Source organism: Cervus canadensis, chromosome 8 (assembly GCF_019320065.1).
Source record: "Cervus canadensis isolate Bull #8, Minnesota chromosome 8, ASM1932006v1, whole genome shotgun sequence".
In the NCBI taxonomy this organism is placed as follows: domain Eukaryota; kingdom Metazoa; phylum Chordata; class Mammalia; order Artiodactyla; family Cervidae; genus Cervus; species Cervus canadensis.
In genome coordinates this window covers 33,402,441-33,420,855 of record NC_057393.1, presented here as the reverse complement: position 1 = coordinate 33,420,855, position 18,415 = coordinate 33,402,441, and the positions used below count along the sequence as shown (strand labels likewise).

Here is an 18,415-nt window from a genome sequence, read left to right as displayed (position 1 = left end):
CAAATTATTTGATTTAATCTAATCTTCAATAACACAATCCTAAGTTCATTAGGAAGCTTTTGACTCTGCATAAGAGAAATCTCAAACTCACAATAAGGAAATTAGTTATTTCATATGTAATAGAACTTCCCTGGTGGCTAGCTTGTAATCTACCTGCCAAAGCAGAAGACGTGGGTTTGACCCCTGGGTCAGTAAGATCCCCTGGAAAAGGAAATGTCTACCCCCTGTAGTATTCTTGCCTGAGAAATCTCAGGGACAGAGGAGCTTACCAGGCTATAGTCCATGGTGTCACAAAAGAGTCGGACACGACTTAGTGACTAAACAACGTATGTAACAAGAAGTCCATAGCAAGGGCAGCTTTAGGACTGGTTAAACTGGGGGCTCAATGATGTCATCAGGGACCCAGGTTCTTTCCATCTTTTTGTTCAGTTGGCTTGAGTCTCCAGGCCAGCTCCTCTCATGACTATAAAATTTTTGCTGAATTTCCAAGCATCCAGTTGAACAAGACAATGTTTAGCAGAGGCACGGGCTCTTTTAAGTACAAGAAAAGCTTTCTAAGAAGCTTTTGGTTGATCACCCCTCTCATCTCAATGGCTGGAACAGGGCCATCATACACACATGCTTAATTCAAGCACTGATCAGGGTGTAGAATTACTACAATGGCCTAGACCAAGCATTATTCACCCCTGAGCTGACAGAGAAAGAGTGAAACACTCTGAAGAACAATGAGGCCTTTTTCAGCAAAGAAGGGAGGAAACTGTTAGGCAGTTAACAAACAGTGCCTTCTACCAGCCTATGAGACAAATAGGAGAGGCAAAGTGACTTGCCCAGGGTCAAACAACCAGCTAAGTGGGTTTGCAGGTGTGGGTTCTGAACCCAGAATTATCTGTTTCTAAAACCTGTTCTCTGGCCCTGCACTCTGAAAGGCATTTAGTTCTCACCAGATTCTTTTGCCTTTGAGGAAACTCAAATCTCTGCAGCTCTCCTTAGTGTTCCATGAGATGAACTGGTGTGTGAGCTGTCACTCAATCAGATTCCAGAGACCAAGCAACATAGCAAACATATCTAGCTAGTCCAACTCATCACTCAGTCTCTTCTCCACAACTCATTCCATTCTCCTTGGCCATAGTAGATAGGAAGTTTAGCACAATGTAAATTCAGCAAATAGCAGCCTTCAGTTCCAGATTTCTGGCTCTGTTAGTGAACCTCATGGTGAACAAACACCCCTTTCTATGTCCTTTCATTTTTCCTTTTATTCTGGTATTGCCCTCTTTGGGGGATTCTTTCTTCCCAACTTCAATCATTTGTTTCTGGTGGGGACTCTCAATGACAGTACCAAGTAACATCAAAGCAGTTGACAAATGGGAAAAGCACAGACACCAACCAATCAGAAGGAATCCTTGCAGCAGTGGTAACGCAGGGTCCTAGAAGCCCCGGGCTGGGTCAGCAATAAACATTTCAGTTGTTGGATCATGGGGAAGTCCAGGGTGGTCCAGGAAGGGCCAGGTGGCCATGGAGGCTTGGACTGATAGGTATTTACCAACTGGTAAGGAAGCATTTCATTTAGTGAGTTCTTAATTTCAGATATTGCGTTTATCAGTTCTAGAATGTCTATTTGATTCTTTTTTTTAAAAAATATAGATTCTAGTTCTGCTAAAATTCATTCTCTCTTCATATGTTGTGTTCTTTTCCTTTTCTAGATTTTCTCTCATAAGTTTATAACACTTATTACACAGTCCTGGTCTGCTAACTCAAATGTCAGAATCATTTGTAGTCTGCTTTGATTCTCTACTTTTTCTTTTAATTATTAGTCACATTTCCCTGCTCTTTGCATGTTTCTTAATGGTATAAAAGACTGATCATCTCAGTCTAGTCAAGGATTCAGCTGAGCCGGGGCTGAATTGCTCTTGTATTAGTCCCAGTACAGCTCTGGGTCATCTTGTTCCTTGGAGAGAGCCCACTCAAGCTTTTGACTGACAGTCTGCTGGGTCTCTGTCTTTCTCAACTCTGAAAGCCTGTGGAAGATTTAGTTCTGCTCTTAGGAGCTCTGGCTCTTTGTTCTGCCCCACACTGTTTCAAAATCCAGCAACTGTCTTGAGGGACAGCTGCCATATTTGATGCAGCCCTCATCACTCTTTCTTTCATCACTACTACAAGTCTGTGGGAAATTTCTCTACGCTATGAGACACTTATAACCCAGTCTCTCCTGATGCATCCCAGAATTCAGCAAGTGCTACATGGGGAAAACTGGCCATGTGTTTAGAGCTCCTCTAGATTCCAGTGTTAGGCCAGATCACAGTGATCATCAAAAGCTCTATGAGTTTTTTTGTCCCAGGAAAGACCTTATGCCTGGGTCAAGCTCTATCCCAGCTTTGGCAAATATCTCCAGGGAAGAAAATGGTCAGAGATCCATTTAGAAAAGGCTCTTTCCTCTCCAGAATCTTATTAGTCTTTGTTGCTGCTACTCCTCCCCAATGTCTTTAAAATATATAATTTTTGTAACTTATCCAGTTGTTTCTGGTTGTTTCAGCAGGAACATTGGATTATTGTTGCATATTACATCCTGTCAGAAGAGGAAGTCCTATGAAATGATCTCAAGATTTAATCATGGTACAGGTAAACAGGTATGTATGGCTGAATCACCCCAGACCATGCCATAGCCCCTCCTCTACAGAGTCACTACAGTGGGGGGATAAGTGGCCTGAGTAGGCCAACCAGAGTCTTTCCACACTGAAACTAGGAGCTGAGAGTCTTTTTAATTTTGTGACTGGCAGGGAGGGTATGGTGAGACAGAGTTGTGAGAGTAAGTCTGCAAGCTTTCACTGGCTATGTCCCATGTTCATGGAAGTCTCCAGTAGGAGGAAAGGAAGCCCTCATGCAGAAAGAAGAGGCGTGGAAGCACTGAGGGGATGTTGGGACCCCTGATTCTAGTCACTCACCTTCACTGTGGTTTGCTTACTTGAGGCACAAATTTCTCTTTTTTGCCTGAGCTAGTTTCAGTCTCTTGAGAGGGTGGGCCAGCTCTAAATTTTTTTGCCTCTGGGCTTTATGAGACACCCTGTGTCCAAATAATACATTATCCTTCTCTTCATCAGCAAGGTGGAGGTGGTTTCTGTTACCTGTAACTCAGAGTCTTAACTAAGACTGCTTCTTTAATGACAGGCAGGTTTAGAAGGGCCTGGTGAAATATATCTCCCTCAGTGCACAGAAGGAAGACAGGGAGGATGCATGGTGAAATCGCTGAGACCTCAGCTTTGGATCACGAATCCTCACCACAAGGGGAAGTGGATGCTTTTAGATTCTGGACATCCAACCCATCATCAGAGGAATTATGGACTTACCTAAGAAGTCAGCTGAATCTTTCTGCCAAAGCCATGCTGTTCCACTTTAACCAAACTGGGCAACTCAATTCTTACCCTCAACAATAGTCAAAGATGGGAGAGAATGGAAAGAGGGACATTCCTGTGTTTGCACATTTTACCTACTCCTGGGGCTCTGACTTGCAGACAAGCCTGAAGTTTACACCAGAGGGTAAACAAGATAGCTATTTGGACATCACACACCACTTTGCCAGTTTCCGTTCTCTTGAATTATTTACCATCTAATTGTCTGTATGGAAACAGAATCTGGCAACACAGAGATGTAGTCTTATTTGTGAGTTAGGGAAGGAAAACTTGAGTTCAGTGAAGGACCTGGAGCAGAAACACTTCATGGCTTTTGGGCATGTCTTTGCTTTGGGAGGGCTCTGAGCATGGGAGTAAAACCAGCACAGCAACAGGCAAACCAGGAGCCACTGGTTGGAGGTGCCCAAGAACTGACAATCTCCCTAGCGGGCAGAGGTCCAGTTCCAAGACTTAGCCCTCTGAGCCTTGATTTCTTCTCTGCAAAAGACAGACTACAACATGGGATGGGATGGGGAGAAAAAGCCTGGAGAATCCCAGGGACAGAGGAGCCTGGTGGGCTACCATCTATGGGGTCGCACAGAGTCGGACACGACTAAAGTGACTTAGCAGCAGCAGCAGCAGCAGCAGCAGAGTTAAAAGAATGTTATCATAAATTTTATTTGCCATCATACCACTAATTTCCCACAGGAATAAATATTAGTAGCTATAAAAACAAGAAAAATGTTCTAAAAATATTTCAAGTAGTAAAATAGAAACTTTGGAAAACGGAAAAGTATAATGATGAGTAAAACTCATTATTAGTCCCAGTGAAGGACAGGGAAGCCTGGCATGCTACAGTCCATGGGGTTGCAAAGAGTCGGACATGACTGAGTGACTGGACAATAAAAACAACAACTCAGCAAGAACCACTGACAAGAGAGGGCGTGGAGAGAAAGGAGCTCTTCTACACTGTTGGTGGGAATGTAAATTGGTGCAGCCACTATGGAGAACAGTATGGAGGTTTCTTAAAAAACTAAAAATAAAGTTACCGTATGATCCATTAATCCCACTCCTGGGCATATATCCAGAGGAAACTCTAATTTGAAAAGATACATGCACCCCAATGTTCATAGCAGCGATATTTACAATATCTAAGACATGAGAACAACCTAAATGTCCATCAACAGATGAATGAATAAAGAAGATGTGGTATATATACATAGTGGAATGTTACTTATCCATAAAAAAGAATGAAATAATGATATTTGCAGCAGCATGGATGGATCTAGAGATTATCATACTAAGTGAAGTAAGTCAGAGAAAGACAAATATATCATTTGTATGTGGAATCTAAAATATGACACAAATGAACTTATTTAAAAAACAGAAATAGATTCACAGACTAAAAAACAAATTTATGGAGAGGAAAAGAGGGGGAAGGGATAAATTAGGAGTTTGGGATTAATATATACAGTACTATATATAAAATAGATAACCAACAAGGATCTACTTCATGGCACAGGGAACTATACTCAGTACCTTCTAATAGCCTATGATGGAAAATAATCTAAAAAAGACTATATATATATATATACATATATATATATATATATATATAACCAAATCACTTTGCTGTATACCTGAAACTAATATGACATTGTAAATCAACTATATTTCAATAAAAATAAGAAAGAATCTCTCATAATATTTTGATACATTTTCTTCCAGTCTTTTTCCTAGCTGGGAAATTTTAACTATCCTCTTTAAAGTCAAGTTTTTCTTATTTTATTTTTTAAAAGAAAATACTTATTCTTTAACTACATTATTCCAGACATTATAATTGGGATATCAGAAAATCTGATAAAATAACTGGGTTAAAAAAAAATAACTGGGTTAAGATGTCAATATGAACAATAAATATCTTTTCACTGTTCTTTTTTAATTGTGAAAGAATTCAGAGAGAGTAATATAACGGTTATCACTGTTATATTACTAACCAGCATTAAGACCAAATGTTAAAATTTTGCCATATGTGCTTCAAATATTTTTTTATCAAAGATAAAATACTATAGATATGAACCTAGAATAACTACAGTCAACCTCCCAACAACATGGATTTGAATTGTGCAGGATCACTTATACACAGGTGTTTTTCAATAGTAAATACTACAATACTATATAATCCATGGTTGGTTGAATCTGTGGATGTGGAGGAACTATGGATATGAAGGTACAGACAAGTTTTTTCTTCAACATTTTGTAGTGAGCCTCTTCCCCGTGTCAGTCAATATTCTTTACAAACAAGGTTTTTTAATGGCTAATTGTTTTCAAATAGTTCACTGTAAAGAGATAGATACTTAAAATATTAAGATTCAATGGTTTCAGCTTAATTTCACATTAAAATCTAACTGGGTTACTACAAAAGATGCTGAAAACAACACAGAGTTACAGATTAGATACAGAGGATCAGGAACAATCTTGGAAGCAATTCTTTACCAGGACAATTTCAGGCTGCACAGTGACAGAGAGAAGGGAATCGATGGATGGCTGGATGGTCGAGGTAAGAGGTGTATGTGAGGGGTACATAAGGATGTATGAGTGGGCAGCACACCCTATTACCAGAATCATTGAATTCATTAATAACTGCCATCATGTTATTCTATATGTTATATGGTGTAAAAACTATAGGCCAAGTGCCACTTTATATTTCCTTCCAGTCTTTTTTCTAAGCATAATTTTTTTAATGTGATTGAAATCCATAGTATGAATATTTTTGTTACCTGTTTTTTTTTTTTCCATTTATTCAAATTCAGTCTTTTGGTTTGACTTGTACAACTTTAGAATAGAGGAAAATGCACTGTGTGTGTTATCAACAGAAAAAGACAACTTATCCATTGACTAGTTAGGGTTCTATTTACATAAATTTCAACTCAAACCAACAGTATTTTGAGATTTTCAAGGAAAATAGCCTACTTCTTATGGAAAATTTTCAGGATAGAGAACGAAGGAGGTAGACAAACACAATGTGGGAAGGCTGATGCTTCTTTTTTTCCTCATAGGCAACTAGGGGAGGCGGAGAGGGTCAGTAAAGGCACGTTTGGGGGAAAGTTGGAGAAGCATCCACACCTGCTCATTATATCAAATGTCTAGGGACTCTCTAAATAATTCAGGTGCAGTCGGCTCCCTCCAGGGCCAGGTGTTGAGGAGAGTTTCCAGACAAGCATCTCCTCTTGCAAAACTGGAGCAGACCTAGGATCTGATTACTTGAAAAGGGGTCTAGTTAGTAGCTATGGCAACCTCCTTCTTCTGCCTTACAACCTGCCTTGGGCTAAGGTATAGGAACTTCTAGGAAAGCACTACTACTGTAGCCTGCTGTGGTGGTGAAGAGCTTTGAAGCCCACTTATCTGGTTCTAATCTAGGTTCTGCCACTTCCTAACTGTGTGACCTGGGAATTTACTCAGACTCTCAAGGGTTTCCCTTGTGGCTCAGCTGGTAAAGAATCTGCCTGCAATGTGGGGGACCTAGGTTCGATCCCTGGGTTGGAAGGATCCCCTGGAGAAGGAAAAGGCTACCCACTCCAGTATTCTGGCCTGGAGAATTCCATGGACAGTATAGTCCACCAGATCGCAGAGTTGGATATGGCTAGCCACTTTCACCTCTCTGAGCCTCGGTTTCTGAGCCTAGAAAATAAGAGATAATTCATTCAGATTGCTGTGGCATCATCTGTAAGGACTCTTGCTATAGTGCCTGTTAAGTACTAGATTATCTCCCAAGAGTGTCCCCCACTTCATTTCCTAGGAAGAGATGTTTGGACTTAAAATAGAAATGTCCAGAACTAAGTGAAAGCTAGAACAAAATGAATAATACAGCTAACAGTACTGACGGTTTACCATAGGCTGGCCATTGCGCTGAGTGCTTTATATATAATTTCACAAAGCCCAGTTACAGATAAGTGTTATCAAAATTCAAAGACACTTTCCCCAGCTCAAACAGCTAGCAGGTGGTGCAATCAAGGCCCAAACTCTGTTCTGCTTCTTATCACCTGAAGCCCATGTTCTTACCTTCTAAGTAGACGGCTTTCTGCAAGTCACTGGGCTGTGCTAGCACTTCGTCTCCAGGTGGACAGTCTGAGGATGCTGGTGGAGTCTAGCTCATCCAGACTTGAGGACAGACCTCCTTAAGTCTGTGGACCCTGATTGCCCTCTAGTGTCAGAGCATTCTTGGGGCCAGCTGGAACCTAGAACCAGGTGTCTTTTCTCTGAGGTGGTAGGGAACCTGCCTCCCCTACAGTCCCCTACAATCCCCCTACAGCAAATCTGTCTGGTCTGGTGTCTTCCTATTGGCTAAAGGGTTTCTCCTAGGAATGGGGGTAAGATAGGTGGTAGAGATTGGAAGTTAAGAACTATTGGGGGTAGAGCAGTAGTGCTCAGGTTAAGCGTTGAACCACTGGATGGGGAATGTCTCTTATACTCAGCACACAACACACAATTGTTGCTCACTGAATATTGAATGAAGTTTTACCTCTCATTCTCACTAAAGGGCGAGTGCTGCCAAAAGAGCAGTTGCAAAAGTCTTCATTGATTTTTGCCAGCAACACCAGCAGAAAAGACACTGTAACATTAACCCCACCTTCCACTTCAGTAGACTCCAAGGCATGTTTACATCCATGGCTAGGCAAGAATGAAGATGCTGCTTAGGAGATGAGTTGGAGTCAGCAACGACATATAATCAGTTTAGGCTGCCAATGTCCCAAATGGTCCATGGGTCTCAGAGAAGTCCCCCTCCACCTCCATAACTCTGCCCAGGTAGTCCATGTCACCCGGTGGTCAGTGAGCACCTGGGTGCACTGTTCATCGATGGATAGTAGGGAATCTAAAGACAGGCTCACCAGGTGGCTTATCAGGGGGAGATGACCACCCCACGCCCCCTGCCAAGCCCCTTGAATCACAGGAACTCAGCAAGGTTGCTGCAAAATAGGGGAGAGGTGGTTTCATAAAATAAAGGATATAGAGCAAATAATACCTATTAGAATCTAGTCTATGGCTGCCCAATTTTCTTTCCATATGAATATTAATAATTTTGTAAATGCCCCCATAATGTATGAATATATTGTCAGACATTATTTTTATTACTATTATAACTACCTTTATTATCATTATTTCTAAGTAATAGAAAACCTAAACCCAAGTAAACTTGGTTTGAAGAATAAAAACATTTGTTGAGGGCTTTTCACCCCCAGGTGGGGAGGTGGGAACTTCAGGATTGGTTTGTTCAGCAGCTCGTGTTGCCAGGAGTTGGTGGCCAAGAAAGGGAAGTAGGAGGGTAGGACCACAGAAGGATTTTGGAATAGAGAGCTGGCTTCCTAGAGCAAGGACAAGCCAAGTGCTGGAAGACAGTCTGGGTGGGAGTCCTGGTGAGGCTACGGCCGCTCCCTGGTCTTCTTTCGGGAATCGCTTTCCTTTTGAGGGAAGAGGGGAGAATTCTGACGGCCCACAGTCTCTGCAGAAATGGACTAAGGACTGAGGTGGCTACACAGGGAGAATGGACTCATGGATGACTAAACCTTAGCTGCACTTCCCGCACTAAACTCACCCTTGTCCCAGGTCCTAAGAAGGGTGAGTTTACATCTCCCAGCTGTCTGGGATGTACTATCTTGTTTACCCATGTGAATGTCAGCTCCAGATTTGTATATTCATTGCTCCCTGACTTGCATTTCATCCCCCTCCAGCTTTTGCTCCCCCAGTCGCTGCCTGAATGCTCTGGCCTCTCCTTACCCAACTTGTCTTTCTCAGGGCCCAGTTCCAGGCCTGCCTCTTCAGTGGCGTCTTCCCCAAGGGCTTGGCCTTCTTGGGTCACTTTCTATTTTTGATTCCAGGGGCATTTGTTGTCTGGTTGGGAGCTGATTGTGGTACTTGCCATAAAGTTTCAGGCAGCTATGTTTATTGCCTTTTCAGGCAAGCTATGCCAGAACTCCCCACTCAGGGGCAGGGCAGGCAGGGTAACGTGGCTGACCATGTAAGGGTCGGGATGAGAGGTAGCATCTGGAGCCAGCCTGGGAACATGCTCCCCATGACACCATAATTCTTGTGCTCATAAAACATCCTCAGAGGATAAGAAGAAGCATGTAAGTGAGTGCTTATTTCTTTGGGAGGGCCCCCATGAGACAAGAAATCTTTCAACTGCAGACTATCAGGCACCAGTGGTGTTAAGAACAGAATGGAAGGAGGGAGAGCTCAGAGCTGTCAATGAAGCAGGCGATCCTAAGGCTGTGTGGACCCGGCACAAGGACAGCGTGCTCAACTTCAGACCATCACCATGTTTTTAGTCCCTAGGCTCCTGGGGCTTCATCTCTCATTTTCCTCCCCTCTCTGACTAAGTCCCTCCCCCTGGGGATCTGCCTGTGCTGCTCCCATCAACACCTGACACCGTCGAGGCCAATCAATGTTCAGAGAAGAGACTGTGTAAGAGCAGGGTGTAAGAGCCCAAGGGAGGGGAGAGGAAGAGGGTAACGAGGAGTGACAGAACGTGAATAGTGCACACAGGCTTTTCATAAGATCTTTATTTCTCAAAAAGGGGGGAAGAATCCAAAGTATTAAAATAATTCTCTAATTTTTTGTTTTGGAGAGAAAGGACGACAAAATAACTCATATAAAAATTTCAAGCACAATGGCGGTAGGTACTTCATCCTCAAACTTGCACCTCCCATCCACAGCTTTGGTTCCAGCCATGTCACAAGTAGGGCTGAGCTCTGGATCTGGAGAGGCTGCCAAGCAGTTAGAAAACTTTTTATATTCACTCCACAGATAAATACAGAAGGCCAACCCGCCCAGTGCAAATGATTTAGTCCATCTCTGTGACTATTTCTGATGAGAATGCTAATAAGTACTGCCCCTCTCCAAATTCTAAATCTCTCATTTCTGAAGACCAAGAGTGTGAAAGAAATGAAATGTGGAGAGACTTGTCAGGTATGACTGGCTCTTGTAACAACCAAAGGCCAAAGGAGACTCTACCTCATTGAGGTGATAAAAGGTAAAAAGTGACTGTGATTTTTCCATTGCCTTTTATGTGGGAAAACCGGACCTTTCTGTTTTCATCATCAAAAGGAATTGCACTATGTGAAGCAATGTCCCTCTCTGTAGCAATCATGCAAAATCCCTATCTAGAGCAATTATGTTCTAACTTAGAGAAAAGAAAAAAAGAGAAGGGGGGGGGGGCGCTGGAACACGAGTCCTTAGCCCAGATTGATGTTGCCACACAGCCCAGAAGCATGGAGGTGCACTTTCCAACAAACAGGTCCTACCAGGAGGTGGGAGACAAGACGGGGCTCAGCCCGAGATGCTTGAGATGAGCTTCACTGTGAAGACCCCTCGGACACGCCCGGCTCTCCTCTGAAAGCGCTCAGTTGGTGTTTCGCTGAGGAATAGGGAGGTTCTCATGAAGGTACTTTAAACTTCCGTGCTCTGAGAAGTCCGAGACCACGTGGTCCTGCCCTCGTAGCAGCCACTTGGTAGTCAGTAGTCCTTCTAGTCCCACTGGCCCCCGGGCGTGGATTCGAGATGTACTTATTCCCACTTCAGCTCCTACAGGAAAGCAAGGATTGAGGATGCAGCTTTGCCCAGCCTCTGCTTCCTGTCTACCCACCAGACCATCTCTTCCTTCTCCTCACTTGGCACCTTTCCCTTTCCTCTCCTGACCTACCCTCCCTAGGCTGGCCTGACTTCCACTCTCCCCATAAACATGTTCTCTGCTCACTGTAAATCATGGTCAGGCCCCTTCTTCTAATGAAACAGACTACATGGGTGTCTCTTTCATATTTTATTTGCAGTGCATTTTGACAACTCTACAAGTGCTGTCTCTGACATCTGTCTTGTGTCCGGATTGCGTACCATTATCTAATATCTGGGCATTGTTTGAGGTGTACAACAATGTACAGAGGTTTTATCTCCCCAAGCATCCTTCAAACCCTAGATAGTAAGGGACATGCTCTAGATATTCCCCAGAATGCTCAGTTGCCAGGTGCTCATAAGACAGTGACTGAATACTTGAAAGGATACTGTTCCTTTCCCTCCCTCCTGCTCCAGCCTCAGACATGGGGCATCGAGACTTTTTCTGGGTCTGGCGTGGTGTTCTGCAGAGCTCCCCTGCTCATCCCAACTTTACTGAGCAGGCAGTGAGCTAGGCCTTGGGGATAAAGTATGTGAATAATTGATGCAATTCATGGAGCTTGTATTCTTGTAGGTAAGGCAGCCAGAGAACACCTCAGCAAATAATTGCATGTGGTGATGGAGTGCAGTAGAGGGTGCTGGGATAGAGACTGGCAGGGTGGCAGCACCTGGAACAGGGTGGTCGGGGGAGCCTCCCTGAAGAGTTGTCTCTGGCTAAAACCTGAACAATGAGAAGCAGCCAGCTAGTGGACGGCAGTGGAGCAGTGCTGCAGGCAGCAAAGAGGTGCCTGGGGCAGTGGTTGGCAAGGAGACTGACCACTGGCTTCAAACTGGTTTAGTGGCATAGAGACCACATGACTTTGGGCATACTGCCTAACCATCTCTTGCTTCAGTTTTTTCTTTTGGAAAAGCAGGAAAATAATAAATCTGAGATAATGCATGTGATGTACTTATGCATGGTGCTGAAAATCTAGTAAATGCTCAGTAAATATTATCTGTCACTATTATTCACACATTTCACAGGAATTTACTCAACCAGTGTCTGAGCTTTTACTCTGAGTGACTGATGGGAAGACAAGGCAGTGGTCTTTGCTCCTCCCCCATCTTGGACCTTCACTTGAATGCTGGGAACCTCAGCCCTTACAAGTGTGTTATTTCTTCTTTAAGAACATGGGAATTAAAAATAAAGAGCCCAATGACTAAGAATAACTAAGCAAAAGTCCCTTTAACAACATTTCATAATTCAGTGAGAATTATTCCTTTAGGCAGTTCTCTATTCAAACGTTCAGAGGAGTTAAAATATTTTAAGTAGCTGAAATAATTGTCAGATATGTCATAAATGCCTTATTGGAGCTTTGTATAAGGGTACCCCTGAAAATTAGAGACTGTCTGAAACATCCTTATACTACTGGGGGGATGGAGATTTTACTAGTAATGACGGAAAGAGGGAGGGTGCCTTTCCAAAGCCTTGTATTTCAAAGTCTGTTTTAGAAGTCAACCTTGGGGAGGGGGGATCGGGATGGGGAACACATGTAAATCCGTGGCTGATTCATGTCAATGTATGGCAAAAACCACTACAATACTGTAAAGTAATTAGCCTCCAACTAATAAAAATAAATGGGAAAAAAAAAAAAAAAAAGAAGTCAACCTTGCACCTCTGGGCTTACATGTTTATTTCTGATGCTGATACTTCAGCCCAGCATAGGTAATAGTAATGCCTTCTTTTGTCCTATCCTTGGGGGGATTCCTATCTCTGAGGCAACCTGGATGTGTCTCTGAAGGAGTGAGCCTGCAGTGGCAGTGCCCTCATGGAACCCTGGATGCACACCTGTCACAACCCATGCATGCAGACACGCTGTGGTCTGCCAAACGTGGAAGGAGTGAGCCAGGCTCTGAACTCAAGCAGGTCTGGGTCTGAACACCAGCTGCGTGACTTTGGGCAAGTTACTTCATTTCTTTGAATCCTAGCATCCTCATCTATGAAAAAGGAAATACAAGTACCTACCTTCTTAACCTGTCAAGTGCCTAGAACACAGGACTTCTACCAGTTCATGGTAGCTGTGACCATTCTCTCTCACAAATCCACTTTCCCTCAGTCTGTCTTCATCACCCTGACCACATTTGTGACTGTAAATGCCAGGCATCACCTCCACTCTCATGATGCTCCTTGGGCCACAAAGTGATCCACAAGGGACTGCTTTCTCTCTGACCAGACTCTTTCTTACCCAGTCCGAAGCGGTAGCCATCAGAGAAGCGAGTGCTGGCATTCCAGAACACACAGGCACTGTCCACGTGCTGGAGAAAGAACTCAGCTGTCTTCTCTGCAGCACAATGAAAATAAATTGAGTTAGGATGGCCTGGGAAAACTATCCCTGCTTCCAGCCACTCAAGAGGGCCGGCCCCTGGAGTACTCCCCTGAATATTAAACATATAGACTTGTGAATATCTATAACAGGAAGAAAGCAAACCTGCTTCATAAGTCATGCTGCCAAAGCAGTAGGCACATGGGAAAGACTGGGTTAGAGTCCAGATCTCCCTGTACCCTCAGTGTGGCAATGGCCTGTCTACACTGTTTCTTCCAGGCTCTGAGCCAAATCCTTAAGTCTCAACTCCACACCCACCAGCTGGATGACTGTGGGCAGGTCTCTGAACCTATGCCTGAGATCAATGAGGACTGACACCATCACCTAGTTCCCAGCTTGTGGAGAGGATATAATGAACTCACAGCTGGGGAGTACTCGTCCCAGACCCAGCAGATGGCAAGCACTTGGTAAGCACTAGCTGTTCTCACTGGTGGCTTCTCCTTGACCATAGGTCAGCCTCCCATGCCTGACACCCAGGCGTGCCTTTCAGTGATCACACGGGGAGGCAACTAGTGACTATGCAGAGCTGGTTCTGCCCTACGCTACCTGGTTCTCTGCCTAACCTCTGGAGCCTTGGTTTCCTCACCTGTGTGCACATGTGCTAAGTCACTTCAGTCGGGTCCAACTCTTTGCGACCCCATGGACTGTAGCCCGCTAGGCTCCTCTGTCCAAGGGATTCTCCAGGCAAGAATACTGGAGTGGGTTGCCATGCCTTCCTCCAGGGGATCTTCCCTGACCCAGGGATCAAACCTGCATCTCTTACGTCTCCTGCACCAGGCAGGCAGGTTCTTTACCACTAGTGCCACCTGAGAAGCCCTTCCTCAGTTGTAAAATGGGCTTATTCCAGCAATCTGGAAAGACTGCTGCATGGATTAAATGGTGATGACTCTGACACATGGTGAGCCCTGTTTAAAGTGGAGTCAATCACTTCTTCCCTGCTCCCTCCCAGGGCCACTGTGACAATACAACGGGCTAACAGATATACAAGCACTAAGTGAACCAGCAAGTGCCGCCAACCCCGGGCACTATCAGCAGTCCACTGAGACAGTGTTTTCCTGCAGGCCAAGAGGGGCTGAGCGGAGCAGGGCCAGCCTGGAGGTCAAGGCAGAAAAGACAGACCCTGCGTGCTGTTGCCTGTGCAGACTGACCATTCTCGGTGACGATGACATCCGTGTGTGAGCTGCCATACTTGTGGATGTGGTCGATGGCATCCTGCACACTGTCCACCACTTCAATGCACAGCTCCAGGTCCCCGTACTCAGTTCGGAGGGACTTCACTTCAGAGGGGCTGAAGGTCAGATAAGAGGCGAACTTGGGGCCTGCATGAATCTTCACCTGGGCCAGAGGAAGTTGGGGGCAATGACTTAAACACGGCAGAAACAGGCAGTGCATACTCCTCCTTCTGGATCCAACAGCAAGGTGAGTTTAGAGATGATAAGCCTGGGGCTCCTGGGGCCTAGAAACCAAAACGGCCCCTGCTTCCTTTTAGAGGCAGCCTCCATCCTCTAGAATGCTCTGCTTTGGAAAATGCTGACAGCCACTTGCTAGCAACAGCCCCCAGTAAAAGTGGACCAGGGATTTAAGCAGGAAGTCTTATAAGCCCTTGACTGCTGGCATTTTACTGAAATGAACACACGACTAAAATCCCACTCCTGGCTAGAGGAATTTAAGGATCCTGAGGGCTAGTCACTGAGGATGCAGTCACAATTCTTCAGGATCAAGCACTGGCTCAAGGACCAACACGCCCCACTTGTCTGGTCCCTACTGCTCCCAAGGTCTTGCATGGTTTCCCATCTGGGGCCCCACATCCTCCAGGCCTGGGATCCAACCAGGTTCCCTATGGGCCGGAACCCTACCTCTGTGCAAGGCGCCCTCTGCTTTACTTTCTGCATTACAAGGTGCTTTGAGAACTGCACACCCGGGCTCATTCTGACCAAGGAACGTCCAGGCGCTGCTGAGAAGGACTGGTGACATTGTGGGTCTGTCTGAATCAGAACTGGAGGTTTGACTCCTGGATACAAGAGAGCTTTCCTCTTGTCCAGTCTAGTCCAGTCCAGCGTGGTGCCTGGCACACACCAGTGCTCAAACAGGCCACTAGTGTGAGGTCAGGCCCCAAACCTAAGTGGTCAAATGATCTAACTCCCTTGTAATTTGTGGGGTCCATTTTCATTTTCCAAACTGTCCTTGCAGGTTCCCATGCCACATCGGTAAGCTGACTGACGCCTTCCTTTCCAGCAAAAGGATGGAAGGGAAGAGACACATGCTCAGGGTCAAAGCAACCAAGGCCAGCAGTCACTCTCCTACTGCTGTGCCAGTTCACACAGTTCTGAAAGGACACCACGACACCAGATATTAAAGCTTAAAATGTGTCCTGACAGAAAATTTAACACTGTCCATTTTTACCTGGAGAGTGTCTATTTCTTTGCAATTAGGATTTTAGGATGGAACATACATTTATATTCAAAACTTACTGGCACTGGTTGTTTATCATCTTAATGATATGGTGAGAAAAGAGCAGACATTACACAAACTGCTCACTCCTAAAAATCACTGCATTAATAAGCACATTAATATTGGTAACTGAAGACATTTTGTGGAGGGGAGGATATATGTAAATTTTTGGCTTGAAAACATTTCTGCATAATCTTTCCAAGTCAAACCAGACAGGAATGTGTGTTCAGAAACATAAACTTTATGCCAGGAAAGAGTCCATTCAGTGGGCTGCCATGTGATCGGCGTTATCTTTGAACCCTCTTAGCCCTGAACATACTCCACTTTGGAATGAAGCTATTTGTGTATGGGTTTCTTCCAGCCTCTAGAGGTACAGGCGTGTCTCACTCACTCTGTGTACTCAGCACACAACTTTGTATGTGGCAGATGCTCAAAAACATTGCTTCTCAGATGGCCTTAAACGGAATGGCAGCTGCTCCCAGTCTAATCCCAGAGGCTTCTAAATCTTGGGAGTGAGGACAGGAAGTGATGGCCTTGTCCTACCTGTTCCACTCTCAGCATGTCAATGATCTGGTCAAACAATGGTGTTCTCAGCAGGTCTCGGTGGATTAACAGGGTCTCTAAAGCATTACAGGCAGCTGGATATTCACATTTGGAGTCTCTAACTGAAAGAGGAGAATAAAGAATTGTTTCTATTAACATGAACCAGGGCCACTGAGGAAATGAGAACTATTTTGCGCACACAAGATGGGACCTGATCGAGCTCACCTAGCCTGGTGACCTTGTCGACACTGGCCTCTGAATCCACGTACATGTGGCAAATGCCTTCACTGTGCCCCATCACTGGGATGCCCTTAGCAGCTTTCTGGATGTCTCTGACCAGCTGGGAAGAGCCTCGTGGAATGATCAGATCTATCATTTTGTCTAAACGGCAAAGATCTTCTACTTCTTCTCTGGTATTCACCTGAAGAGGTAGAGAATAAAAAGATGAAGATGACTTTTGATCACACAAACTATGGAAGTAGCAGCATCCCTTACACAGATAAATGCTTGTACCTCCTGAGAATTAAGTCCAATGCTGTGAGAACTTATTCCAAAAACAAGGAATCATGGGAATTTAAAAATTGTCCAGCAAATGCTTAAACTCTACATGTCAGGTGCTGTGTTCCACATTACAAAACATGCAGGATAGGATCCCTGCCCTCAAAGAACTCATGAATCTGGAAGGGAAGACAGGACTAGGCCACAATGAGCCAAAACACAGGATGGATACTTTTAAAGATGACAGAAGAGGTACAAAGTGTGATCTCTGGAAGTTCACAAAGATACAGAGTATGCCAGGCTGTGAGGGTGACAAAGGGAAGTGGCTGCTCCACTGGCTCCCTGATCACTGCCTAATAACATGCTGCTGGATCTTACTAGGGACTCACGGTTCTCTATGACTTGGGCTGACAACCTCTACCCTGGGATGCTGGTTGGACTGACTGAAGTGCTTGTGTTAGACCTCGAAGATTATGGGCACTTTTTTCCTTCCCTTGATTTTTAATTTCCCCCCATATGGTTGTGTTACTAACAACAGAAGTACAAATATACATTTACAAGAAGGTTCACAGCAACTTCAATCTGCATCTCCCCAAACTGGAAACAACCCTGATGTTCATCAACAGAAGAAAGGATAAGCTATAGTACATGCTTATAAATGGAATACTACACAGCAGTAAAAAAGGAAAACTACTGCTGGATCAAACAATGAGAATGAATTTTGAGGACATAATGAATAAAGAAATACAGATGAAAGAGTGCATTCTGTATGATTTCATTTATATGAAATTCAAGAATAGGCAAAAGAAATGGAATGTGAAAGAAGTAAAAAAAAAGAAAAGGTTTGATGGTGGGGGGGTGGGGCATGCTGATGGGGAAGGGCATAGAGAGTCTTTCAGATGTTGGCAATGTTCTGTGTCTTGCTATGGGGGTGGTTATATATGTGTGTATATATATATATGGAGATAATTATATCGGTTTCCTAGGTGGCTCAGTGGTAAAGCAACCACCTGCCAATGGAGGAGACACAAGAGACGTGGGTTTGATCCCTGGGTTGGGAAGATCCCCTGGAGTAGGAAATGGCAACCTGCTCCAGTATTCTTGCCTGGAAAATTCCACGGACAGAGGAGCCTGGTGAGTTACATATAGTCCATAGGGTCACAAACAGCAACTGAGCAAACATGTACATCACATAAGATAAGGATTTTTTCTTTTAATTTTATTTTTTATTATATTTTTGGCCTTACCACATGGCATGTGGGATCTTAGTTCCCTGGCCAGGGATTAAACTCACGCCCCCTGCAGTGGAAGTGCGGACTCCTAACCTTTGGACCACCAGGGAATGCCCAAGGATTCTTTATATATGTTACACACCAACAGGAAGGAGGAGGAGGAAATCTGGCACATTAAATGAGGATATGGTGCCGAGACCTAAACCCCTACAGGCTGTGCTCTTTCCATCCACTATGCTGTTGTAAAAATAGCCCAGCTTCTTGGCGGGGAGCATGTAAT

The 18,415-nt window shown here is 44.4% G+C and overlaps 1 protein-coding gene across 3 annotated transcripts in view; it reads right to left on the bottom strand.

The window, feature by feature from the left end:
* Positions 1-9,925: 9,925 nt before the first annotated feature.
* ALDH18A1 (aldehyde dehydrogenase 18 family member A1) overlaps positions 9,926-18,415 on the bottom strand; it is a 39,179-nt gene continuing 30,689 nt past the window's right edge. For all 3 annotated transcript variants that reach the window (XM_043475865.1, XM_043475863.1, XM_043475864.1), the window contains exons 14-18: positions 16,631-16,826; positions 16,406-16,527; positions 14,560-14,746; positions 13,274-13,369; positions 9,926-10,964 (exon numbers count right to left, since the gene is read on the bottom strand). In XM_043475865.1, coding sequence (XP_043331800.1) covers positions 10,783-10,964; positions 13,274-13,369; positions 14,560-14,746; positions 16,406-16,527; positions 16,631-16,826 — 783 coding nt within the window. In that variant the 3' untranslated portion in view covers positions 9,926-10,782. The remainder of the gene's footprint in view (positions 10,965-13,273; positions 13,370-14,559; positions 14,747-16,405; positions 16,528-16,630; positions 16,827-18,415) is intronic.